This window comes from Alligator mississippiensis, chromosome 10 (genome assembly GCF_030867095.1).
Source record: "Alligator mississippiensis isolate rAllMis1 chromosome 10, rAllMis1, whole genome shotgun sequence".
Taxonomy (NCBI): Eukaryota; Metazoa; Chordata; order Crocodylia; family Alligatoridae; genus Alligator; species Alligator mississippiensis.
The window spans coordinates 6,860,204-6,887,166 of NC_081833.1; the positions used below are offsets into that span (position 1 = coordinate 6,860,204).

Here is a 26,963-nt window from a genome sequence, read left to right on the forward strand (position 1 = left end):
AAGGAGAGCAAGGAGTGCATTCTTCTGGGAAGAAGTCGTCCGCATGTTAAGAGGCCTCTGTAAGGCTAGTGGTTCAAGCGCAGGCAACACCTGCTAGACTAGTCTTCATTAATTACATTGCTAAGGTGAAGTGGGATTTGCTTATCTGCAGTGTTTACATAGCTGATAGACTGGGAAAGGAGGAATGCCCCCCTACTCCCAATGTTCCCCTTCAGCCCTGGCATATTGTCAGAGTCCATTTTCCAGTTTTAGAGGGCATTCCCCCAGTTTCTCCAACTAGTTTAATGGGCAGATGCCATAAGAGATAGTAGATATTCACGGAAGTGGAGATCCTCTCCCCTGCAGGATGGTAGCATCAGAATTACCCAGGCAAAGTGTGGGTTAGGGGCCTTTAGTGCCCCCTTCCCTCAAAAAGGAGGACAAAAGCCAAACAAAACACTGCTGATTGACAGAGGATTCAAATCCAGAGCATCTATGTCTCGGATCAGGATGAGATCTAAATCCCCAGCACTGGTTGGGGTAGGGGGCAGGAAATGGATATCTAGATAGATTAAGTACCAAAGAGGCCGGTTCAGATTTGAACTCGACAGCCAAGCCAGGGACATTAAGAAAAAAAAAAAACAACCCACCAATGAAGGACATGTCATTTTGAGACTAGACTTTATTTCAATTTAAGCCAGTTATACAGCAAGACAATTTCACCTCCTCAGTGCAATTGGAGAAACCACGGAATAAAGAGTCTTTAGACAAGTGCTAGGAGAGGGTATGGTCTGTACAAAAAGGAAATGAGATACTTCACTAGGATGCAGAGGGCAGACATTGTGCAGCAGCTAACCATTACTGAAGTTATGCCTTCCCTTAGGAGGAGGCTGAAGAAAGTGTTCACCTGGTACCTGCACTTCAGTATTTTGTTTGCCTTTAGCCAGCATCCTGACACACAAGGAAGTATTATTATTAGCACCACTGCATCACTAAAACACTTCAGTAGACAAGGAAGCCATCAAAAAAAGAGGCAACCTATGACATGGAGGAAGCTAAAGTGGGTTATTGTGCTTTCCATTGGTTGGGCATCCAGCCATTTGGTAGCCACCAGATTACAAAATAGTGCAATATTCACTCATGAGAAGAGAAAAAAAAAAAAATAAAAAATACAAAAATGTTAACAAACAGCAAGACACTCAGGTAGGCTAAACAAGATACCCAGACTGTCCCCCATTGATCTGCTGGTGCAACACACAAAGCCATGCTTAAGCCAAGTAGTTATTCTAGCTCTCCATGGGACAGAAGTCACTTTTTTCAACCAGGCTTAATTCTCCCTTCATGACTTCATACTCTACTTGTAGCCATTTGTCTAGTCTACTGATGGTCTACCAACTAGCATAATGGTGGTGTTGGAGATTTCTTCTTTAAGGGGACAGGTAAAAAAGGGTTTGCCACTTGATCTGGTACAGAAAAATTGTACATAAAACTTTCAAGGATGCCTTCAAAAAAAGTGCCACTAGGGGCCGACTAGTGTCAACTAATCTAGGCCTGAAAAGCTGACCATACACTTCCTCCCCCACCGGCAAGTCTTCTGCTCGTGTCCATACTACCAGTGAGGCTGAAAAGCTCTGGCACTTGAAGAGCTGGACAGCACCTGGGCTTGACACACACCTGGCATCCAGGACAGCCAAGAAACTCCTATAAAGAAATCAAGTCACATCTCCTTAAGGAAAAAGAGTAGCCATCTGTACTGAACAGCAGCTTAATATTCTAGTGGTCAGTCACAAGGACCAAATCTTGTGATTGAGCACATGACAGCATTGCAAGCCAGATTAAAAACCTCACTCAACCCCGTTGGAGCTTTAATACAATTAAGAATGAGCCTTCAGTCCGAAGCCTCCATTAAGACAGTTATAGCAGTCTTTAATAGCATGGCACAGATCTAAGCTGGTAGTGTGTGGTCCCTTAGAGATGTGTGGACACTGCTGACTCAAGTCATCCCCAGGAAACACTTTACTCTACGGGGCGGGGGGGCACGCAGGAGGGTGGACTTATTACTGGAGAGCTGGCAAGTCAACTCATTTTCCCTGCTGCCTCAGGAGTTTAAAAAACTGTGGCCAGAAGTAGTCTAGTGCAACAAGCCCCTCTACTCGCACCTTGAGCAGCACATAGGATGAGCATCTTCCCCTCCTTTTTACATGCAGCACTTGCCAGCTTATGAAAGAGCTGCACCTCCTCTGCTTTAGGGCTGGGTATTAAAGTGCCTTGTTCACTGTCAAGTAGGGAAGTCAGGAGTACAGCTGCAGGGGAGGACTCTTTAGGAGACTGCCTGGAAGTTCTCCATCTTTGTTTCTGCCTGGCAGGCAGGCAGCCAAACAGCTACGGCACCTGCAGGCCTTGTGCCAGGAGTAGTCCTTTGAATCATCTGCACAAAGACATGGGAGGAGAATAAGACTGGGCAGGTTTGCTGTGGCAGTGTCCAACTGTTCCTTGAGCATGTTCTGTGCTTGAGGCAAGAAGTCTAGTTCTCAACTGGATGCATCTGAGAAGTTCCTTCTCAAGAACTGCTTTTCATTCATATCCCTGAGTGTAGTGATATGCACTAATGGGAGCTGCTCTTCAAGGCTGGCACTTCAGGCTTTGGCTGTCTCCGTCTGGTTCTGTGTATTGGTATCTTGCAGGAGTGGACTGGTTTCAGAGTACTGAGGTGATCCATTTGGTAGGCCTTGTTCCTTTGGACTCCTCTTTCTAGCCTCTTTCTGCTTTGAAAGGGAAAAAAAGAGCAGAGTTAGAGGTGGCTCATTATGGTGCAGGCAGACACCAGCATCTGCCTGATAACTAGAGCTACTAGGAAGCATTTGAAGCTTTGTGTGCAAGTCTCACAAACTGGAGCAGAGCTGTTTAGCAGCAACTGGTGGGGAGACCCACTCCAACCAAGTGAGAGAAGTAGGAACCTTTCCATTAAGTCAGCACCACCCCCCACCAGCCTACTGGGAATAGCCAGCACTCCTCTACCCACGCAGGTATTGGCATCCAAGTCACTTCAATAGGGACTACTCTACAACCATGCCAAAAAAGGAATTTCAGCTGTAGGTTTCAACATGGGGGTTATTTTATTATACATCTTGGACTACAGCAAGTGCCAGGCACTTCTAGGTTGGAGTCTTGGCAATTTAAGTGACACTGCAAGAGCAACAGATCAAAGGACAGTTTATTCATTCCTGGCAAAGGGTTGCTGAAAGAGCCTTTCACTTGTGATGACAAGTCTTTCCAGCTACTCTTTAGTAGCTAGCAACCTGCTGCTTCATTTGCAGACAGTCTTACTTGGCCCAGATTGCCATGTAGGTGGTCCAGAAGAGCAAAAAGCAAGTACAAAATGTTCAGATATGGAATAAGGACTTGACCACAGGGCACAGCCCTCCCCCCCCCATCTAGTTAAGATGGCCAGCTAACCAAGAGATTATCCTTGTCCCCATGCCACCCATTTTTGTACAAGGATGTAAGACACTAGGGAGAGATCCTCCACCAAGTGATCTCTTGGAGGAAGTGAGCCTCCTCAAGCCAAGGATTCATACTACCTCAAGTGCATTTTGCATCTTGGCTGCTCTTCCGCCCAGGAGAGTACATGAACCCCAGCAGACTGTCCCCATGCCCGAAGAAGGGCGTTTGCGCCCAAAAGCTTGCAACGAACAATACTTCCAAGTATTTACTTGGTCTAATAAGAGACATCACCCCTTTACCCAGAGAACCTAGTCTTCCTGAGGTGACACCCATTCTAGAAGATAGGGTTCTCTCTTTATAGGTAGAAAAGACACCCAAAAAGGAAGCGCCAACAGCAAGGCCCATCTTGGTAGGAGACATATGCACACGTAGTATTGGCCGAGAGACCTTCAGTCATCATTCCCAAATCAAATATCTTTGAAGATGTTGCCCAAATCCCCCTTACTGCCTGTACACAGTATCCAATTTACTCCCCCCCCCCCCCAAGCAAATTCTGCTGTCCAGAAGTGCCAGGCAATGGGTCCTATCCATATTCCCTTTCTTTCTCTTCTTTGCTCATCCTCACAGCCTGCCAGAAGAGCCTCCACATTCCCAACCAACATTGCAAACACTTCAAGTCCACCACCCAATATTACCATCAGTTCTCTTGTTCTGCCCCAAACTCCAGGATGCATTGTCCTACCCCTGGCACTTCCTTGGTAGTTGTTGCAAGGAGCTTGTTTAAGCTAAAAGCACAAGCAAAGCTTCAAAAAGCACATTTATTTTTCACACTGGGTAGTGAGAGCTTTGTTTCCATAGCGGACTTGAGCACCATTGGTTAGTTTTTGCTTACGACATGCAAGCTTTACCTTGACTGGGTACCCACCTACAAGCTGGCTTCGTGCAGCACCTTCCTCTTAACTGGAGGCAGTGGTTTTGCTGAGAAGGCCACGCTGGCCTCTTTATTTTCTGAGCCCTTTTTATTGCTACTCCAAAATAAAAAGCATTTTCCCTAGAAGATAATCAGGCTAGTTTGTTGCATTTTAGACATCATTAAAGAAAAAAAAAAAAAAAGCTTCTACTTTAAAAGCCTCTATACAGTTATAAGCCTTTATATGATTAAAGCTAACTCAGTCACATTTTGGGTTAAGAGTTTGATTCAAATGTTTAAACTAGAATTTAAGTGTTCCAATTTTCATTCAAACAGGAACTTAGTAAAAACAGTAGTCAGACAAGGTTAAAAATGGTCCATCTTCACCTTGGAAGTCTGTGCCAGTCAGACTTAGTAGCATGCACACGAGTGGTGTTGCACATGTGCAACAAGAACAGTTAGAGCAGTTTTTGCTCAGGACTATAGGGAAGACACCATTTTTAACCTGGCTGAAGCTATAATCTGTTGTTTAGCTCTGTAATCAAGGCACACTAAGGTTCTCATTTCAGATTTAGTTTATAGGTACAGTGCTCCCCTCTTAGAAGGCTACTCTCCCCCCCCCCCACCCGCCCTTAAAAACCATGCAGTTTGGAGGAATTTAGTCGAAGTAAAAAATTCCACTATAAGCTAGTGAGAAGTTAGGAGCCAGAAGTCTCTTGATAGAGAATGGAAAGCTTCAAGAGGGAAGGACTGTGGTTGATTAGATAATCACTGTGATGAATCAGTTGTTAACACTTCCAGGGAACAGTCACCATGACTGCCCAAAAAAATATGCAGCTTTTGGTTGTGGTCCAAGGCTATCCAGTAGTACAGTACTATCCAGAATTGTACCTGCTTAGTAACACAAAATGAGGGAGATTCCTCCACAGATTTACAGTCATTGAGGCTAAAAAGACGACAAGAGGGACAACTAAGTCATGGGGGACAGGAAGGGAAGGAAGAAAATAAAATTCCCAAGTCAAAAACTTAGACCAGTTGGGGAAATGGAGGTGGGGGGTAGGCAGGCAGCAAATAGGGAAGGGCACAGTGTTTTTATACATACAGCTTAAGTGACTTAAACCCAATGAGCTATTACTGTTGTGGGGGTGGGAGGAAGAGAGGGAGAAGGAGGGAGTATTCAATATTTCACAGGCACTTAGGATGGGACTATGGGTTCTGCACATCTCTAGGATCCCGGAATAAGACTTGGTCCTGGAAAGATGAAAAAACCACCCCAAAACCCACATCTATCTGCTTTATAGCCTTCAAGTTTTTGGTTTGCTCATCTCCTAGCAAGCAGCACTCAAGTTTCTAGGAAGGAAGTGTAGCCAGGTTGATCTCTACAACCTCCACCTGGAACTGGCTTCCAGACTATTGCTTACACTATTACTCAGCTGGAGAGCTTGCTGCTGGAAGACTGTGGACAAAAAATAGCCAAAGTTTACCCATTAGCCTTGGGCTCAATCCCATGTTGGGCACAGGGTTCCCTTAAAGAGGAATAAAGTCCCACATGGATCCTGCCGCTTCCAAGTAGACTCCATGGAAGGAGGCCTCAAAGAACAGCATATTGGCCTGAGGGAATGGAGTTCAGCCAGAGGAGCAAGCACACACCTACCACCCACAGAGGTCACCTTGATGACCAGCCGGGGGTAGTTGTGAGCCAATAGACAGTTATGAACATGGCAGCCAACTCAGGCTGGCATGCATTGCTGTTGTCCCAGCATGAACAGGAGCATAAAAGTGCAGGAGAACTAGATGACAGTAGACCAAAAGCAGAGGAAGCAAAAAGATAGTCGGTGCCACCTTTTAATAGCCTAATGCTTCCTACTAAAAGACAGATTAAAATATGGAGTTAACAGGTACTGCAGAAATCCATTATACCCATGTGGCCCTAAGTTGTTTTCTCATTGCAGAAAGGAAAAGAGTAGTGAAGGCACCAGCCCATTTAAACCTACAGGCCAAAAGTTTGGGGTTCCTAACTCTATATTAGAACCAGCCCCTGTTAAAAGTCTCAGGCTTGAGCTCAAGGGTCACCCGTCTCAGTCTGGTTTTTGGCACGTGGAGCTTTTAGGAATAAGTGCTTTTCCTGTGCAATAATCCTGGCTGGCATTTAATCCCAGTTTGGTTTCACTGCTGCAAACAGTCTCTCCAGGTAAGTGCAAAGTGCAGCAGGATTTTACAATGCAGGGTCTGTCTAGCACAGGGGTGGGCAAAATGCGGCCCATGGGCCAGACGTAGCCTGCCAGGCCATTCTCTCTGGCCTGCAGCCCCCCCAGAAAGAAAAAAAGAAAAATTTAGAAAAAATATTTATCTGCTCCTGGCTGCCTGCCATATGGCTTGCCAAAAACTCAGTAAGCAGCCCTCTGCCTGATAATTGCTCCCCACCCTGGTCTAGCAACTCCACTAAGTACCTGGACACTAAGCTGCCAGACTTTAAACGCCTTTGCGTATATAAGGGGTTTATGTTAGGTGTGCTGCACAGGCCTTTTGTCCTCTGTGGAGTTTCCCTTGGCACCGAGGAGCTACCTTGGACTCCTGCAACAGAAGTGCTCTCACTTCCAAGCCAGCTCACATTTAAGTATGTGCTCAGAAAAATGCTTTGGCTGATGAGCTGTGCTCCGAGCGGCTTTGCCCTGGAGGGGGAAGGGCCACAGCATTTGACTCTACCAGAGTAAAAGCCTGCACTATTTCCCTGTGGCAGGGCCTTCTGGACTGGCATGAAAGTTTTAATAACCAAAAACAAGAAACTTATTCTGGGTCATACTGGACCTCACTACTTGAGAGCACCCTTGCATCAAAAAGTCTACATACTCCAATTAAAACCCATTTCAGTCGGACATGGACTGTGTGGCAATAGCACCTCACTTACTTGGCTAAGAACCGAAAAAAAAAAGGAAGCAAGGGTTGGAAGAGACCTCAGGAGGTTATCTGGTCTAGCCACCTGCTCAAAGCACAATCATCCCCCAACTAGATCCCAGCCAAGATTTTGTCTATCTGGGTTTTAAAGCCTCCAAGCACCCCTTCTTTATACCCAATTCCTGTAAGCTTAGTTTGAAAGCCTCTGAGCACACGGCAGAGCCAGCAGCATGTTTCTACCGCTACAGATGGCCAGTCATGCTCAGCCTCCAGCAGAGCTGGCAAGGGTGCTCAGTACACCCTGTATTTAGTTACTTGGCTTCCACTGTGCAGAGACTGTAGGGTGGATACAAGAGAAGGGTTGGATCATACTGAAAATTTTGCCCCATTAGAAGCTACTCTAGGCGATTCTCCCCGAGAACCTAAAAAAAAAGCATGTTCTTCTCAGCCTCTTGAAGGCTCAGGTCAAGCGTAGTCTATGACTACCTGGCAAGGGAAACATGGACCAGAGGCAGTCCTCCTAGCTGCGCTGGGGAAGACTGTTCACCTGGCATGGGGATAGTACCTGCTAAGGTACTATATAGTAAACCTCCCATATAGCTCCTGGAGTGGGAAGTCTTGGCTTTATGTCCACTTCTTGGAAATTAAGATACTCTTCCCTGGCTTGCTCCTGGGGCCTTATGGCTGAGGGCAAAACCAAAAAGCTTAGGGGCATCCAAACCACAAGCCTCCAGGCTGAAGCCTACAAACAGGCTGCCTGCCAAAGGTTTTGGAAACATTTGAAGCCCCAGATGGGGTGGAGGATGTTTGCCAGTAGTAGGCATTTATGGTTCTAGATGGACACTTGGATGTGGAATTTGTTTTGGCTAGGAATATGGAAAAATTTAACAAAAAGCCCCTAAAACTTCTTCAAAGCATGTTATAGCATTTAACTGGGGTGGAGAAGAGTGCAGAAGTGGAAGCATTTGTATATTCTGGGCATTCAGTCCATAGCTAAGCTTCAGAACTTACTCCGATTAGACTGGGTACCTGAGGCTTACTCTTATCTCTAAACACCAAGAACGAGAACTACAGAGCTCCTGGGAAGAGTGGAGCAAGTGGCTTCTTTGTTTGAAAGAGTCCATTACAAATGACCCAATTTGGAAAGCCCTAGAAGTGCTTTATATATGCTGGCATTCACAAGCCTGTGGCATGGAAAGCAAGTCACTCCCAGATATTAGAGACCATTGGTTAGAAATACTTCAGGTTAGCAGAGAAAAAGGTGAGCAGAAAAGCCATGGCAGGTCATGCTGCAAGCAAAACATTGAGAGCTCCATCATTCCACATCAGATCAACATGCGCTGCATTGAGTCGGATTTTTTGTTGTTTTTTTTTTTTTTTTTTTTGCTTTAACTTGATACACAATTGATTAAGGTCACAAACCAAACAAAAGCTGCAGAAGTCAAGAGTTGCAAGCTCCTACCTGACTTATTATGAGTAGGATGGCAGCAATCATCAAAGCAGTACCCAGAGCAATGGAGATGTATTGCACATATTCCAGTACAGATGGAATCAGGACCAGGTTGGTGTAGAACTCCTTTAGGATCGGACCCTCAAGGGAACCGCTCTGAACAGAGAAGAGGGAGTTTAGCAGGTTCTGTACAGCATAGTTTAAAAAGGTAGCAGCAACAGCGCTCCCTTCTTCCAAGACGGTTGGAAGAAAGCTTTAGACCATGTAACCCAGCCACAGGTAGGACATCATGCCAGGCCAATTACAAAGTCTGTGTGAACAGAGGCTGCATTGCCTGCCTCCCCTCCTAGCTGTCATGGACTTCAAGGACAGAATTCCTTTAGAGCTTGCTTCCTAATCATCAGTTCAGTAGCATCAAGTTCTTTCAACAAGTATATCCTGCCACATGTTCAGTGACAGATTGCCATGTGTATGTAGATGATCAAGTGTCTGACTCCAGCTGAAGTATTTGGACCATGTCTCCTGTCCAATTAGCCTCTCCTATCCTTTTCAGCTGTGCACTCTTCCATTGCTATACTGAAAAGTGCTGAAGAGTAAAATTTGTGCCAAGAACTGCAGTGGAGATCCTGGAGGTCTAGCCCTTTATGTTGGTAGTCACCTAATGCAATCTTTAATCCTTTCTTTGTGCTGCAGATCTTTGGGAACAACCTATATTTCCCCAGCATTTAAAAGTTTTGCAGAGCTGGCACTTGTTTAGCCACAAGGGAGAGCCAACTCACCTCTGAAAACCAGATTATAGGCAAAATGACTGGCTTGATCCTCCCTGTTTGCCTGAAGGAGGAAAAAAGAAAAAAAAGTTTTACCCTTATGCAAGTTCAGCTGGCTAGTCCATACAGGCTGCAAGGATTCCAATCCTTTCTGCAAGGAAGCTACTCAAGATCATGCATGAAATATGAATATTAAGGTTTGACAGATGGGGTGCCAAGTCCCGGGTTAAGAAAACAAAACAGGAGGCAAGCTGCTATGGACAGTACTAGTTGAGAAAGGATACAGAACAGTTTTGTTAGAACCCAGTAGGCACCATGGACCTCCCTCCAACCCCCTTACACAGATGCTATGGCAAGTTCAGGAATCCCAACATCAAGATAAAGTAGAATTAAGTTCCATTGGTAGACTCTCCTGCTGCAGTACAGCAACTTGCTCTAATGCCCATTGTCCTCCAGAGTTTGTACCGGGAAGCACAGAAGAGTTCTTCAACCGTCTCTTGCTCCTCTGGAAGTGACAACTTACGTTATACCCGAGACTCGTTTCATGAACATATTCATCTGCAGCTTGATGGAACAATTCATGGGAATGCCGGTCATCTGCAAAGATAAATCACAGCATTCTGCATATGCTTGCTTTGAAAATAACTCAAGATAAAAGACCTTCACATTTAGTTATGCATATGCTACCATGACCTGTGGGTGTATCCTGCCAATGCCCATCACCTGGAAGAATTTAAGAAACTGGTCAGGTTAAAGGGGATGTTACCATGAAGAGTTAAGAGACTAAAGTCCTTCCTGCTCACAAGGAAGTTTCTGTTCAGATTAAGTAGAGGTGGTTTCTCTATCCTCCAATCTCTCCATAAAGCCTTCCCAGTGCAAAGCTATTTAAAAAGGCTGGAATATGAAGGGATTACACGTTTACTTACTAGAGCCTACAGCTACTAGATGAGAAGGTTAAATTGTGCAATATGACGGTTTTTCATAGAATCACAGAAAAAAAAAAAAAAAAAAGTGAGGGTTGGAAGGGACCTCAGGAGGTCACATCTAGTCCAACCCCTGCTCAGAGCAGGACCAGCCCCAACAAATCATCCCAGCCAAGGCCTTGTCTAGCCTGGCCTTAAAAGCCTCCAAAGATGGAGTCTACTATCTCTGGGAAGCTTGTTCCAGTGTTTCACTACTGCACTCATGAGTTTCTTAATATCCACCCCCTCAGCCCATTTCCCTTGCTGCAACTTGAGCCCATTGCTCCTTGTCCTGTCATCTGCCCCCACTGAGACCAGCCCAGCTCCATCCCCTCTGCAATCCCCCTGCAGGGAGTTGAAGGCTGCTATTAAATCCCTCCCTCAGTCTCTTTTGCAGATCAAATAAGCCCAGTTTCCTCAGCCTCTCCTCACAAGTCATGCCAGCCCCCAAACCATTTTCACCACCTTCTGCTGGCCTCTCCAATCTGTAGCAGGAGGCCCAGAACTGGACACTTCTGCCCTGGAGGCCACATCTAGAGTAAAGGGGGAATAAGTCACTTTCCTTGATCTGCTGGCAACACTCCTAGACACAGCCCAGTATGCCGCTAGCCTTCACAATGGCACGCTGTTGGCCCCGTGTTTTAATTAAGTTTATTACAGTTTATCTCTAGAGATAAGCTTTTACTGCTATGGACTTTACTTACCAAAGCAGGCATAGACAATAAGAGGCGGGGAGAAACTAGGTCCTTTCCAAGAGGTAAAGTACACCTCTCAGCCCATTAAATCAGACATACTGACTGAATCCATATAGCAATCTCTACTTTGGCATGTTTTCTAGCATGAAGCAGTGCTGCCCTACCTTATTCTGGAAGTTGATGCTTACACTAGAACCATTTTGATTAGCAGGGGGAGGAAGTGCCCTGGCAATTGCAAAGGAAGCACTTTTCAAAATATCAGTCTCCTACCTCTAGCTTGGGTAGGATTGCATTGTCTACCATGCCAGCCTCCATACAATGGCCACCTTTGCACTCTACAGGATTGGGAGACCCCAATGGTCTGCCAGCAGTCCAAGTTCTTCCCTAGGATTCAGCGAGAGTAGCTCTAAGGTATGATCTTGTGGAGGCCAACAGACAGGAAAGCTCATTTTCCTATATTATTCATTGGAAGCAGCACAGCACAACCAGAGTCATAAGTGACAGCCCAGAGAAAGCCTTAAAAAAAAAAAAAAAAAAAAGATTCCCTAGCAGAACTCAACCTACTGGAGAAGTTGGATAAAGCATCAGGATGGGCTTATTTTAGGCAGTATACTAGGGACTGTCTATTTGGAAGTAGGTCATCAGAAGATGAAGTTACAGGATTACAACTAGGGGAACAATCATGACTGCTATGAATGCTCCACTGGATAAGCACCAAGAAGTACTCCCATTAGTAAGTATGATCAGGCAACTGGGCTACATCCCCCACCCCCAGCATCAAGTGCTGCACCTTGCAGTATTACATGCAGCGAGATTTACAGAGAATCTGTCCACTTGCCATGCAGCAGTGATTACAGTGGCCATGACTAAACACTTAACTCTGTAAATGCCACTAAGTCTTCCTCCCCTGGGCCCAAGGGTATAAGCTATGGTAGCCAGCTATGTTCAGTCAATGGCTCAATTCCCCTGCCCCCTCCCTCCCCCAAAAGAGCAAGGAATAAAGACCAACATCCCATTTTACAACTCTGAAAGGTCCAGAATGGCAGGAGTGGCTCAGGAGATAGGACTAGCCGCAACTCTGAATTACACTCGTGATGCTTTATCTGACCTGTTCTCTGCAAGTTGCAGAGTAAAGGTGTGCCAGTAATTTAATTTATTGTTTTACAGGGATTTTATCCAAATGTGTCCCTGTAACTATCATCAAGTCTTTGCACTATGGAACTGCTCTTGTGGCACCATGCCACAGGGCTGAGCATGAAGCTGAGAAGGTAGCCAATTCCACTGACCATTTGATATAGGGGCATTTTTGAAAGAGGCCTCAATTTTTCTGCATGAGCTCTGAGAAGTCATCTGGGGTACACAGTATGGCTTGCTCACTCAGATCCCTCTAGTCCAACTCCCATCTTCCCCCTTCAGGAGAGATGCACAGCTTGGAGACCAACTCACTGGGTGGATATCCAAGAAGAGTCCATGCTTCTCCTTTGTGGGATGGAGTCCACCAACAGCCTCTACCAGGACCGGGTCAGCATTGTAGAAGTGAGGATGGGAAATGAATACTGGTGCATCTGAGCAGAAAGAAAAAAAAGAAGTCACAGCAGAGGGTTCATGATAATAGGCTTGTTTAGACAAGTTGACAAACTACCATGGGATCATCTGGAGTGGAAGAAGGCCCCTGCAAGTCCTTCACACAGATGCCTACAATCCAATGTGGGCACCAGGAAGTTGGGACTAAGAAAGGAGATTTTAGTCTTACTGCTAGCAGTTGATCCTATTAGGAAGATTGAACTTAACCTTCTTTGAGTTCACACTGGTTTCAATAACCATAATCAGGGCTCCTGGGCATACCTGGGTTGCTGGCAAGCCAGGCTTTGCTAACCAGATTAGTTACCCTTCCAGGGCCTCCTATCTTGCAGCCAGTTGGAAAGCTTGGCTTATAATTTGGCTCCTTGTCAAACAAAGGAGCTGCTGCTTACTCCTTAGTGCTACAGGAGTACCCAGCTTCTCTTAGCTACCCAACCTGCATGCACTGCTCAAGCCTATGGTAGAAGCCTTGCATACAAAAAAGGCTCATAAACTTTGTTTTTTGTCTCCTGCAAACTTGTCCCAAGGAGTCACAAGACCTGTATACTTGCTCCATATGCAGGATGAGCCAAATTAAAAGCAAAAAAAAAAAAAATCCACATATACACCAAAACCTTAAAGGAGTTCCAAACCCTAGGACAGGGTTTACTATATTGATGGTTTTTGTTTAATAAAACAGGATAAGCAACTTTAGGATATAAAGCAACAGGTAATAGCCGTAGGTGGCAGGCCCTTACTGAAAAGCACTGGACCCACTAATAGCCAATGATTCAGCCAGAGTATTAAAAGGATCCATTAAACCTTCCAGTACAGCTAGAAGAGCCCCAGGCCATCCAACTGGGACTGGAGAAATAACTAGTGCAACTTCAGAACATGAAAAAAAAAAAAAAAAAAAAAAAAATATTACAAGCAAGAACAGGAGTGTCCTAGGCATTTTGCCACCCATTTCTATTGACCTCTAAAGAGTGGTGTGAAGTAGCTTGCACACTTTGTAGTACCTGGAAACTATTCAGTTTACCATGAACTTTAAAAGCTTCACACCCCTGCTCTTTACATTACTAAGAAACATTTGGACACATCTTGCTGGGATCCTTTGACCCCAACCAACTTCCTGCTCCTGGGGCAGGGGGCTAGACCCAATGATCTTCCGAGGTCCCTTCCAGCCCTAATGTCTATCAAAGGAAGTGTAGACTATGCCCCTTCCCCCCAGCAAAAGAGTGTTGGGGAGGGAGATGCATACACCATTAAGTGTGGCCTTGGCCGTACGAGAACCATGAAGGAGACTAAGGAGGGAAATGCCACCACTGGTCACTTGACATTGGGGAGTCTGCTGGGAAGAGACCGCACCTCACAGAGCAACTTAGGCTGGAGACAAGTCTTATGCGGACAGACATACTTAGTCGGCAGGAGCTGACGTTCTGGATTCCAGACTCCCTACAGGGGCAGAAGCCTTCGTTAGGAGGATAGTCCGTCCCATTAGCAAACAGAGTCTTTGGAGCCACGTAGCGAAAAGTTGGTATCCCTTTAAATTCTCCAGGCTGCTCGTACACCAGCGCCATGGACCTAGGGGGAACAGAACAGAACGGGTCTTGCATGCTACGTACAGCAACAGGCTACAGAGCCGACTCTGCAATGTGATGGGACACTTGTTAGCTTGGCCATGCATTTCCCCTAGAGGGAAATGGCTTGGAAGGAGCGTTATATCTAGGGTGTTATTCCAGTAGGAAACAAAACAACAGGACCCACTAAGAACACATTAGTTTAGGGGCACCAAAGGGAAATGCGTGGAGAAGCATCCCTTGGCCTTATGCTGCAGCTCCTACATTTCTTACCAGAAGGGCCCCTCCGTTCACCATCATGGTGAGAGCGTTTTTTCAGTTTAGAGGCCCATGATCTGGTGCACAGCCCCATGCCCCTGTCCTTGGGAAACACAGCTTACTTCCTCCATAGTGAAAGATAATCCCATCCAGTGCAGCCTGCCAGGCACAGCACTTCTGCAGGCCAAGAGATCTTATTCAGGCAGTGTAAGGTTAGTATCCAAAATAGGCAAGGGGCTCCAATACAGAAAGGAGCAATGTTACTTGTTCAGTGGGATTAAAATAAAAAGGTAAAAGGCTTGTCTGGTTAGTTCTGGAACAGACTGCTGCCTGGCATGGGACCAAGGACACTGCACCTCCTGCCAATACAGCATTGCTGAAAGGCCCTTGTATTTTGTTGCTACACAGCAACAAAAAAAAAAAAAAAAAAAAAATCGTCCTTGTTTGAACCTCAAGAATCAAGATTAAGGTCACATTTATCAGGAAGTTTGACCCTGTACCTTTGAATTTTTTTATTTATTTTTTTTTTTTTTGCTTTTGGCCAATGGCTTTCACATGCAGGTGTTCATTTTATGGTTGGGCAACCTGTGCCTTCAACTCATTCACCCAGTAGCCAGTAAGAGGGCTTAGGCAAGTATTCAGTTCCTTTCGCTATTACACGAAGGCAAAAATGTGCTATAGCTAGACAGCTGCCTCAACTATTGCCCAACTGCTATGTCTCAAGTTGGAAACAAGATTCAGCCCCTGTGTGGAAAAATAGACAGCTTTCAAGTCAGGAGATGCTCCTGGAACAATTGCCTCCATCTCACTTCTCCTGGCTGTATTTACTATTGAGTTTATTGAAATTAAAAAAAAAAAAAAAAGGTATGCTCATCTCCTAGCTAGATACTAGAAGTAAGTGCAGATAGAGGACTCTATCGAAGCTACTTGAAGAGAAGTTGAGTGAACAGATAGCAGAGAACCTCCTCTTCCTGGAAGTCAAGGAACTTGACCTCTATGACAAACTGCTCTAGACAGGTCTCAGGGTTCCTGGGATTATGGTAATGGTCTAGTGGGGAGCTGCAGTTCCCCCCATCTGAAGGCGGCTCATACAACACAAGTCTAAATCAGGTAGACAGCCACCATCTATCCCCTGGCTCCCTCTTCGGGGCATGTGGGACTTCAGTTCCAAGTCATGACTCGTCCCATCTTCAGTTTAGAGCTGTCCACCCGCTGAAGCCAAAAGGTAGCATCACCCTTCACATAAGCTTTTGCCTTATGTTGGTAGCCAGGCAGATTTCTGTTCATCATACCTGCAGGCATCGGGACTATAAAACTCCAGAGAAGTAGAAGGGGTCATGAAAGGCGGCCACATTTCTCCAGAAGTCCCATTGATCATATTACACTGCTCACTCCGCCAATAGTTTGTCTACAAGAAAGTTAACAAAGTGTTAAGGAAGAGCCTCCTGGATGCATTACATTTCACTTGGAGACATGCCAGATAGCTAGAAACTGCTGATTTGCTCGCTTCCATCCTAACCTGGTATTAGGAACCATACTGTTACTTCAGCTTCAGAGCTCTCCTTGGCTGCTATCCAAATGCTAGCCGTCTCCAGCTAGAGACCTTTCCAAAATTACACATGCCAGACTCATCCCCATCCAATTAGAGGCCCAATCCATATTAAGATCAATTCTTTCCCAGCTGTGGATCTGCAGCCCATGCCACTGCTAACACTGTGCCAATTAGAAGCCGTGCTTTCTTCTGAACCAGAAGACGTGATGCCATGTGGCACCGTGACCCAGATCTTATTTTTCCAAATTCCCCAACATCTTTAGTCTGCAGGTCCCACTTCGAAGCGTGACAAGTCCCACTTAAGACAGCTTGTATTTCACGAGCCCAAATCAATACTGCCATCTCTCTTGAATCTTAGCAATGTCTAACAGTTGCCCATCTTGGAAACCAAGTCAGTAATGCTAGCATGGGGGTTTTGCTACAAAGATTTAATATAAGAATTGAGTCGGAGGCATCTCTGGACAGCATCATTTAGCTAGCATTATTAGAGTGGACCAGTGTCCTAGGGAAGCTTGGTCTTTACCTTTCTTATCCCATTCCAGGTATCCACCATATGGATTTTATGCATGTCCTTCACCCCCGTATACACAGTGAACAGTCCTGTATTAGAGTTGTTAAACTGCACAAAAGGAAAAAAAAAAAAAATAGGTGTGAGTTTTTCCTACAATCCATCACATCCGATTACAATGCTCATTCTAGTTTCTTTATGAGCCTGTTCCCAGTTTCACAGTCATTTCGTACCAACAGGGTCATTACACTTTGATTGTTGTTTGCATTTTTCCTAGACGTACTCCTTATCTAAGGTAAACTGATATTCTCCTGCCAGAAGTATTGAGCAATGTTCGACAGGGAATCCTTTGGACTCCTGCTCACCTTCAAAGCAGCAAGATGGTGCTACAGCTGGGAGTATGGGGGATAATGCTTCATGGAAGCAAAGGCTACTTTTAAGTTGGGATAAATGCTTCTTTGTTTTAGGAGGTGCACCATAATTTTGTTCCTTTGCCATGTGTAACTGCAGCAAAGAAACTCACTTTGTGGACAGAGGGAGAACCAAGAAGTCCGTCCCACAACTCAGCGTGGGCATTTTAGCCTTGCCAAGCACAGGTGTACTTACATCAGTAAACAAGCCAAACTTCCCCTTGAAAGGGATCAAGCCAGGTACGAGGGTGTTCAGTATCGTCAGAAGTGGATCATCATACCCCCAAAGGATCTCCCCCACTGTCCGGTTCACAAAAGGCGTCTGTTTCAGGCCAGACAGCGCACTACTTATCAACACCTTCAGAAAGCCGGGGAGGTTCTCCATCATGACAGCTCCCCCCTGAAAGAGAGGTTCAGGAAGTCACAAAACTAGCTCCTGTCCACTCAGAACAGTCTTCAGGAATACAACAAGCAAGCTGCTGCTGCCTTGTTCAGCCAATGGGTCAGAAACCATGGCACACCTTGTCCCAGTACCACAGCCTTCTGCCACTACCTCCTACTGGAAAAAAAAAAAAAAAAAAAATATAGGACAGACAACAACATTCCTCTGAACTGTGCCAAGTTCCAATTCACAGACCCACTCTGACCGGGTTTGGGTTGCAACTCAAGCCAAGTTCACCCCAACTCAAATCCTAGCCAGTATGGTTTCATCCAAGCTCTCCAGCTTCCCTCCCCATGCCTCTCCCTTTAGGAGGAAGAGCCAGGGCACCCAGGTGGTACGTAGGATTGTGATGGATGTGACTTTAGAGTATGCTCAAGAATCCTCCAAGGAGGAACTTCCGCGCAAGGTGTGGATAGACAGGTTATGGCGATGCAGAACGTGCTCTACCACCATTTAGTATCAAGTGAAGCTCCTGTGGCTCACTCAAGAAGTCAAGCCACAGGACACATCTACTCCAAGCTACTCCCCACTCCAGGCCAACACTTTACTAGGATACCTCCAAGTCCATCACCTCCAGCCACATGCATTATTTCTGGATGCATCTCAACCCCTTGGGAAGATTGTTCCCCAGAAGTGGGGGTGACACTACAGCATTTCAGTCTTAAGAAATGACTAACCATTGGGCTTTATAGCTGCTTCTCCTGGTCTGTATTAAAAGACCAAAGTCTTGCTAAATCAGCTTCAGATCTCCTTCACTATTCACTTAAGAATCAAGTCAGGAAGGAATAGTTGCAACTACAGTTAGCAGTATGTGTCCCTAACATTAGGGATGGACTGGCAGCTACAGCCACCATCATGTGGTTGGAGGTCTAGTTTAAGACAAGGATTCATGCACTAGAGGATATGACATTGTTACTGCTCTAGTTGGTTTCCTTCATTTGATGGAGAAACATTAGTTGTTTCTGGTAGTCTCACCAGCAACAGGATGTTTGGTACAACAACGTGATCCTCTTCCTTTCCATTAGACATGTCTGGCTGGAAGTAAAAACGCCGATATTCCAGGAACGAGACCGTGTCATTGTCATGGAAAGTGATGTTGGTTTTAAACCTGTATTCCCTGTGCAAAGAGATAACCAACAAGTCATCATAAGAGTGTTTTCCAGTGGTTGATAACACCCTGGCAACACCAACACATGAATAGGGGCAGAGCTTACACAGCAAGTTAAGGTTTTGCTGACACACTGACATCTCCTCAGTTTCAGCTTTATTAATCCTATTAGGGATTGGCTGCTCCGTTTTCCTCGGACAGAAAAAGCAGTGCTCATCTGAAACAGAGGCTAGTAACACAGGCATCCTAGATTTGGGCTATAAAAAGAACGGTTGTCTAGAATATGAGTGCCTCTGAACTAGCTGTACTGTTTGCCTAGGCCCGCAGAGATAGGAAGGGAGGCAAGAAGAGACCGTTTCCTGGTTTTCATTCTCTTCTATGCAGAAGGGAAGGAAGTCAGCCAAGCGACAGGAACAGGGCAGATTGACATGAGCAGCATGCATCAAACTTATTGACTATTAGCAAATACTGGCGAGTCACATCAAGGATGCTCTGTAGGTTGCCGGCAGGCATCCAGAGGCTTTGGGCTTTTTAGAAAGCACCAAGGGAGGTCTCAAGATCGCTACAAGAGGATGTCCGTCACCATCCAAGCAAAGGCATTTGATACCAACAAGCCTGCCTTTGTTTTAGTTCTCAAGGAAAGGACCAAACTTATTTAAAAGCCAGCCATTTGCTTATATAGGCACAACACATCAGCCAGCCACATGACTTGGGTAGTGCTGACCTAATAAGTCAGACGTGGGAGTGATCACTGACATAGTACCCAGACATCTCATGGTTTAGGAGCCAGCTTTCCTATGCTACTTAACCTAGTCTGTCCAGCCTACTGTGCGTGGAAGATGTCAAATTTCTTCCCCCCCACCCCGCAGTGCACTGGAGTAGGAATTCAAGTCCATTGTGATCCATGGTCTGGGCTCTTGCCCCCACCCCCTTAAATAGCTGCCTTAGAAAGGGGGCAAGGGTGCAGAAGGAAGGAAACGAAAGACTAATAAGTTTGGAGAACCACACCCCAGGTGCTTACAGGGCCAACTTCAGCCCAGGAACCTAGAATAGCAAGCTGATGCGTTGCAGCCAAAAGTTAGAAAGTTTAAGGTGTTATTGTATTTTCCCCCCTCTGTGTACCCAACTGCAATGAGGTTCACTTCTCAGGGTTACCTCTGACTAGTGGTCAAGTTGACAGCACTGCAGACTGAACCCAAATAGAGGTCTAACCCAGCCAGATCCCCACAGTGCACATAACAGAAGCCTCGAACTATTCAGATGCCAAACAGGTACGTTCCCTTGCAGTTAGCTTGGCCTGGCCCCAGGTAATCAGGCCAGTACCAATACAAACCTGTAGACATAAGGTCCACGTTCGGCCACCACAGGCTTGGCCCCATTAACAACCTCTGTTGGATTTACCACTTCAAAAAAATGGACGGCAAAATAGAAAGGAATAGGAAGGTCTTTCCACATGTTGAAGGAGATGCTACTGGGATCAATCCTCACATTCTGCAAGAGAACAGATATATTTAGTCTTGGTCTTCACCACCATTGCCATGTTCCTACTCAAATACAGTAATCTATGCACATGGCTCAAAGCCCCTTGACCCAGGTTTAATGTTCAGAGCTGCTGGAGAAAGCAATTCCTTGCAAGGCAAATAGCAGAAGAGGCAGCTTGAAAGTCAGTCTCTCAAAGCAGGCCTCAAGTTTACAGAGCTCCTTTTAATGAGGAAGCCACAAAACAGAGGTACAAGAAGTAGTTAGGTAGATGCAACTCATTTTCTGGAGAGCTGGAGCTGTTCCCCCTTTGCACTAGGAGCGGTCCATTTTAGATTTATAGTCACCATCTTACTCCACATATACAGAAGTAGTGAGCTCTTGGTACAGAATGACATTAAAAGTCAATGCTCACCACTTGGTGCTTGAGTTTCAGCTCCATGGTGCTGACACTTAATGCCAGGCTACAGGTGTAAGCCATCAGTGCTGTAGGGCACATGATGGACTAGTCTGCCAATGCCAACTTTGCTTGTATTGTGGTACACCTTTCTGTGCAGCAAGACTGTTTACAACAACAGTTGCACTGATGAATTCCCAGCTACTTCTAGGCAGACAAGGTTCCTTGGGTGAATGCGATATCTTTTATTAGACCAAGGAACCTTGTCTGCCTATATCCTTAGACCAACACAGCTACAACCTAAACTCCTGCAGCTACTTCTATGCATTGGACCAAGATTGTGTGTCAAGACAAAGAACACCAGAAGCAATTAAAAGGATCCTTGACCAACCCTTGCTATATGCTGCCCATATGCACACTAGCTATCATCCCTCTAAAAGGATGAAGTGCTATTGCTAATGGCAACAAAGCCATGTCATGCCAAGGATATCCTGGTCATTACAAACAGCACATTTTATCTGGAAGTGATTGAGACATTAAGGAAGGTTGAGTATAACGGGTCCTGCTATGGTCTAGAAAGCAGGCCTAGGTGTCATGAGACTCTGAAAACCTTAGTCATCCACTCCATTTAGTGGAGACTCATTTAGTGATATGATCTTATTTTAGGTTAAGAGAGCTTCCCCCCCAGTAGGCACTTTGGTGCGAGGAAGACCATATTAGTTTTTCCCCTCATCTTGGACCCTGTCCAAGAACATTGACCTGGTCTAAGAGGTCATCTTAAAATCAGGAGCGACAGCAGGCTCAAACTGAACTAGAAGTATTGAGTTTGAGGTTAGTTGATCTCAGGTTAACAGTTAGCCTGACAAGCCAAGATGGGCCTAATTTTAAAGGCCAAAATGAAGTTTTAATCCAGCGCAAAGTTGTACTGATCCAACCTGCACACTGGTGTGCCTTACACCAATTCACTACAACCATCATCATACACAAAAGAAGTTTCTGACCTTTCTCCAGTGGGCAAAGGGTTTAGAAAGAGTCCCTGAATTGTGTGCAGTGAAGAGCAGGTTCGACTACAGCAAATCTGAGCTGGGCAGAAGTTTTATTTCTCTCTGCCACGAGGAAGAGACACTGCCCATTTCCTCATTTATAGCCGTCACTGAAGCTGTTGAATTGGCACTCTTACAGCTTTTAGATTCAGGCACATGACCAAACCTTAACCTTACGCAGCCTTGAGATGAGCAGCTTCTCCAAAGACCGGCTGTAACCCACATGCATAAAAACAAGAACAACTGTTCAAGAGGCAAGGTGTCCATTGTAGCCATTTTACAAGCCAAAAAAACACTAGACTAGACGTAGACTGGAGGGAAGCTGAAGGGTATTATGCACAGCAGTGTATTTAGGGTGTGACCAAATTTGAATATGCCCAAGCAGTTTCTCCTTTCAAGGGGATTTACATCCCCAAGATACTTATCAAAGCAATTTTAATCCATTAATTAATCAGTTAAGGAATTTCAGTATAACATGTACCAACAGGGTAGCATGTACTGTACTTCTACCCCCCTCCCCCCAGGATTTCCCAACTAGGAGTTTCGGGCACTCCAGTCTACAGCTTTATTCACCCAGCTTGCAATCAGGTGGCAAGACGGTCATTTCCTGGGCACTGCTGCCCAAACCCTAGTTCAAAGTGCAACTAATTTTCCTCATACCAAGCAAGACTTAGTTTCCAATTAAAGCAACATTCCATAGTCATAAGTCTAACGTAGCAAATTAAGGGAGGGGAAGGCTGGGAAGAGAGGGATGGACAGGGCAAGGATTACAAGCAATTAGACCCCATGACTGTTGGTGTTGATCAAATTAGTCAGTGCTAAAGTTGAGAGGCATGACAGAGTACTTAACTGATGACATGCATTTGTGCTCGATACAATCTTTTTTGCCAAGCATGCCACATTAGTCCACCTCACTTTCCTTTACGTGCCACTCCAATTCCCTTCCACTGCTCGATTCTCTGCTCTGGTTTATGTTCCCAGCCCTTTATTCTGACTACTCCCCTTTCTGCTCCCTCCCCTGTATTCCCTGCTCCGCTTTCCAACTCTTCCCCGATCTGCTGCATGCAAGTGAGGCTGCCTGTGCCACCCATGGCACCCATGCCCCAGGCAGGCCAACCCTACATTATGACTTGCTCATAATGCCCATAAGCTATGCTGGAAGCCTTCAACTGTTCAATCACAAGGAATACTTCAAACTACCAAAAGGAGCAAAGCAAAACCATAAATCCCCCAGCTAGAGGTCAGAGTGGATCTGTTCAATAGCTGCAGAGGGCTTCACATGGATAACTGAACTCTTGGATGGATTCTTCCAGCTAGACATCTCCTAGTCGGGGCTTGCCCCAGTAGGCCAGCAACCTAAGTTACAACACATGCCAATACCCTATTAGAAAGCATGCACTACTTAAATGCTTCTAGCTGGAAATGGCTTGAAGTTACACCTGCCATGGACAAAAAGCAAGTCATCACAAGGTTAATTAGCATGTGAGAAAAGGCCTCCTGCCCTCAGGGACTAGGAAGAAAAAAAAACAAAAAAACAAAAAACACAAGAACATCTCATTGTTATTGCCTGGGTGTTTTCTTACAGAACTCGTTAAGTTAAAGCAAAGCAGAGAGGCTCTTTCACTTCCTTCCAATTGAGTGGCTCCTACTAGACTGTGTTAATTTGGCTGACAAGGCTGAATTCCCCCAGTTCCTGTCAAACAATTCTCCACCCAGCACATGGAGCGCAACAGGAATGCATTCCCTTTGTTACTGCATTGCTGAGCTGCATGGCGAATCCCCGCATGGCTCCATATCACTCAAAACAAACATCAGGTTCTCATGAAATATGCCAAGTTAAAAAAACACACGAACAAGAAAAGCCAACCTACACCAAAGCTACCCCCCCCCACAAAGAAAGGGGCAAGCAATACAGTACTCCCCTCCATCACACCCCCATGGAAAGGTGGGATCCAGGCACACTCCATTCACCTCCTTTCTAGACTCCCAAGAGCTCTCTTATCTCTCTGAATCAGGAGCTAGAGTGTGAAAAAACAACTCTTGCGGTTTGTGCAAGAAGCCTGGCAATCCATGCCCATTTGGATAAGATGTGGAAAGAGTATCTGCTTTTGCCAGATCTGCAGCTCTGCATCTTAACAGCACCTCCCACCCCCACAAAATAGAAAATGACATTGCATAAGTCATCCAAACTCACATTAGCTTGGGCCTGTAGGCAAACTCTGTTATTCCACTGAGCCAACTAATTTTGTTGCCTCCTCCCCAGTTAATCACTCAGTGGATCACAGGTGTTGGCCATTTACATGTTACCAGCATCATCTTGCACTTGGTTGCCAGATGGGGCTCCTCCGGCATGGACACTTGCACAGCCATCCTTTCCCACTTTGGAAGGCATTAAGGCTACATTAGCACTCCAAGACAAGGAAGTTGCACGATATGGCCAAAGGCAGAATTTAACCCTGTGCATCCTACACATTAACAAGCTTTTTATAGGTCTGGATGTTTGCACACAAGAACCAGGGCTCAAGTCAACTTGCATTTGGCATATGCTGTGGTCTGGCTACAGAGGGCTGTGGGCTCAGCAGGTCTCTGTACCTACAACCCCTCTCTCATCCAGAAAATAAGAAGGAAGGGAGCAATAACTCCATCACCTGCAAGCAATGGGTGAGGACTTCCATGCCATTCAGGAACTGCAGAATGGCACTAGCCACAATCCCAGATCCTGCTACCCGGCTGCACACAGACTGAAGTACAAAGGCAGTCTCTGGCTCCTCCTGTGTACTTTAGTGAAATTATCTGTTACATCTGGCCAGAGTACAACACAGACCCCAAAGGTTTCAAGGCCTCTACAGCAGCCTTGAATTGCCAGGGCCAGAAGTTTCAAAGTCCACCATGAGAGGTAAGGACTGGAGCCCTCTGCACAGGGAGAGGGTGCAGTTCAAGAGCACAGTACAGGCTGTTCCTAAAGCCAGGGAACAGTTTACCTTGATGCTGACAAGTGCATGGTCACATCCCCTCCTTGTTTTTTTTGGTCTGTTGGGGGAGGGGAAAGACCAACACAGACTGCTTTCATGTCATCTCTCCTCAAGCCCTTATCTCATTTGGGCATTTAAAGTGGCCAATACCAGCCAGGCCAAAGCCTTGTCATGCCATTCTTCCTTGAGACATTGTTGCTGGGGTTTTTTTGCTCCGAGGACAGCAGAAGGGAATACCTGTTGGAGTATCTTGTCACAAGTTTTACCCTCCACCCTGCAGCACTTGCCAAAAACCACAAAAAAAACAACAACAACAACAAAAAACAAACACCCACACACACACAAAAACCCACAACTTCCCCATGTTAGGCCTTCCAAACAGAGGGAGGAGGCTGGGCTCATCCTGAAACAAGAAGGTCTTGATTGATCTTGGGCAGAGCCCTCTCCAAAAAGCTGGGAAAAGGGGTGGCAGATGACTCTGCTCCCCAGGATTGCCACCAGCTGGAGTTTTTAAGGGAAGATCCTCCCTCCCCATCCTCCTACTTGAGCTTCCATCTCAAACACAGGAGACTCAGTCAGGTTAAGGACCAACACTCCCAAGTTACCAAACAGCTGAACCACAGAGCTGTGTGTCAGATATAGGCAGGTTTAGAAAGTTAAAGTGCATTAACTTCCCTTCCCAACAGGCACACATCTTAATTCAATACTCCCTTTGCTTGTCATCAGCAACAGTTTTGCCTCCCTCCAACTGTCACCTGGTTTCCTGCCATCCAAGAGTGCCCTTAACAGCCAGGACAGGGACCCGAATACTCACTGGACAAAGCTTGCTCATTAGAGCCAGCTGGACAATGCTGGGGGGAAAAAAAAAAAAGTTTGAAGCCAAGTAGGTCTGGATGCCTGGCCAGCATCCCAGCTGCACAAGGGACAAGCCAGCGCAAAGGAAGCTGCTGCCTGCCCTGTTCTCTGCTCTGCTTTCTGCTCCTAGCAAGTGGGCCCCAAGCTCAGCTGTTTAAGACCCAACATCCTTCACCCGCTGCTCAAGGAGGCCACTGACCCCGAACTATCTTCCCCTCTGTATCGGAGATGCCATTATCTTATCCTAAGGCTCTCAGGATGAGCTCTGCCCAGCTTTGCTCACTCAGTAATCCCAGCTGCCTCAGCTATCGTGCCGCGTTACATAACCATTCATCAGATGCAGCTCCAAGCTAGGCAGAGATCCTGTTTACACGCAAGCAAGTCGCATTTGCTTCCTCCACGCACCCGAATGTCCAGAGCAGCCCAGCACCAGACCCTGCCACCATCTCCCCCTCACCCCAAATCCCATTACCGCTCCACACTCGGGCTTTTCTCCGGCAGCGTCTGGCATGCGTGCAATAGGCTTGGGGAGCCGTTTCAAGCGTGCAGACACACAGGATGTTGCCTAGGAGGCTCAGGGGTCAGCCCAGTCCTTTGTAAGAGCAGAGGTCAGCCGTCTAGGATCGGTCTGGACAGACCCACCAGCAGATGTTGCCTCTGCACTTGCTTTTATTCTTGCAAAACCCAGGCTCCAGGCCAGGCCAGCGGGAGGGGAGGAGACCCAAGGAGGGGATTTTGCTGGTGGGAAGAAGGAGTCTGCTGTGCCCCACGGCTCCCCTCCCAGGAGCAAGGGGAAAAATGAAGAAAAATCAGAGGAAAGAAGAGGGGAAGCTGAGGGGAAGCCGGGGCTCAGTGCTGATAACCCAGAAGGACCATCCCTTGGGGAGCAGCGTCAGCCCACACACCCCGGGGCGGTGCAGCAGCCCTCCAGCAGGGGTTCGCCCCCGTCCCGTCCCGTCCCATCGGGCCTCACCTTCTCCACCTGGTCCCGCACGATGCCGGGCACGGCCAGCACCAGCGCCAGCCCCAGCACCGCGCAGCCCGCCCCGACCAGCCCCAGCGCCACCGCCGCCCTGCGCCGCGCCCGCACAGCCATCGCGCCCGCACCCAGCACCGCTGCCCGCACCGCGCCGCTCCGCCCGCTTTATAGCGCCCGCCCCGCCCCGCCTCCAGCCGCGGCCCCTGCCCCCGCCCCCATGCCCGGGCTGCGGCAAGGATGGAAAACTAGGACGAACTGGGATCCTCCGCAAAAACCCACCGGAAGCTTTGTGTTTTCCATTCAATCGTATTATTTTGGGGGGTGAGGAGTGCCCACATGCATGCATGAAATCCACTAAGGGGTTGCATTTTAAGCTTTTTAAGCTCAGTGGTTCAGCTTAAAAACAAACCCTTCCCATTCAGGAATATATGGGGCCTCAGGATCCTAGCTAAACAGAGGCTTGGCAAAGCCCGCATCCACCGTGCTTGCATCAGAGGCCAAAGAGCAACATGCTCAGCTGGAACCGGGTTTATCTGCAACAACATCATAGGAGGAGAGCAGGACCCCTACCGAGACAGGGCCACGTGAAAATGAGTGCCAGGGTCCTGATCCAAATGCTGCTGCTTTGGCTTATCCCTGCAATACCGGTCTCTAGTCTCCTGCATCTCTTCTTACTGGAAAATGCAAGACTCCTCTAATACTGTTGCTCTTTCAAGAG

At 46.5% G+C, this 26,963-nt stretch overlaps 1 protein-coding gene across 4 annotated transcripts; it reads right to left on the reverse strand.

The window, feature by feature from the left end:
* Positions 1-643: 643 nt before the first annotated feature.
* On the reverse strand, positions 644-26,370 carry SCARB1 (scavenger receptor class B member 1). Of its 4 annotated transcripts, none has more exons than XM_019486686.2 (13): positions 26,240-26,370; positions 19,854-20,011; positions 18,388-18,529; positions 17,167-17,370; positions 16,576-16,671; positions 15,793-15,908; positions 14,080-14,246; positions 12,549-12,667; positions 9,969-10,042; positions 9,458-9,509; positions 8,691-8,834; positions 4,349-4,474; positions 2,654-2,741 (listed from the first exon to the last, which is right to left on the reverse strand). In XM_019486686.2, exons 1-12 carry the CDS (start codon positions 26,360-26,362, stop codon positions 4,349-4,351), a joined length of 1,521 nt encoding a protein of 506 aa, XP_019342231.1. In that variant the 5' UTR covers positions 26,363-26,370; the 3' UTR covers positions 2,654-2,741. The 4 variants fall into 4 exon arrangements, with proteins under 4 accessions (XP_019342232.1, XP_014453987.1, XP_019342231.1 ...); XM_006261864.4 differs by having other exon boundaries at positions 2,657-2,744; XM_019486687.2 differs by lacking the exon at positions 4,349-4,474 and having other exon boundaries at positions 644-2,741.
* Positions 26,371-26,963: the final 593 nt, after the last annotated feature.

What these genes read in the sequence shown, in the direction of transcription:
- SCARB1 (XM_014598501.3), bottom strand. Translation starts at nt 26,362, where the DNA reads ATGGCTGTGCGGGCGCGGCGCAGGGCGGCGGTGGCGCTGGGGCTGGTC. An exon ending in TATAGTCCCGATGCCTGCAG is followed by an intron (nt 14,247 to 15,792) that starts GTATGATGAACA and finishes TGTTCCCCCTAG; the next exon opens with GTCCATGGCGCTGGTGTACG. An exon ending in AAACGAGTCTCGGGTATAAC is followed by an intron (nt 9,510 to 9,968) that starts GTAAGTTGTCAC and finishes TTCCTCCTTCAG; the next exon opens with GCAAACAGGGAGGATCAAGC.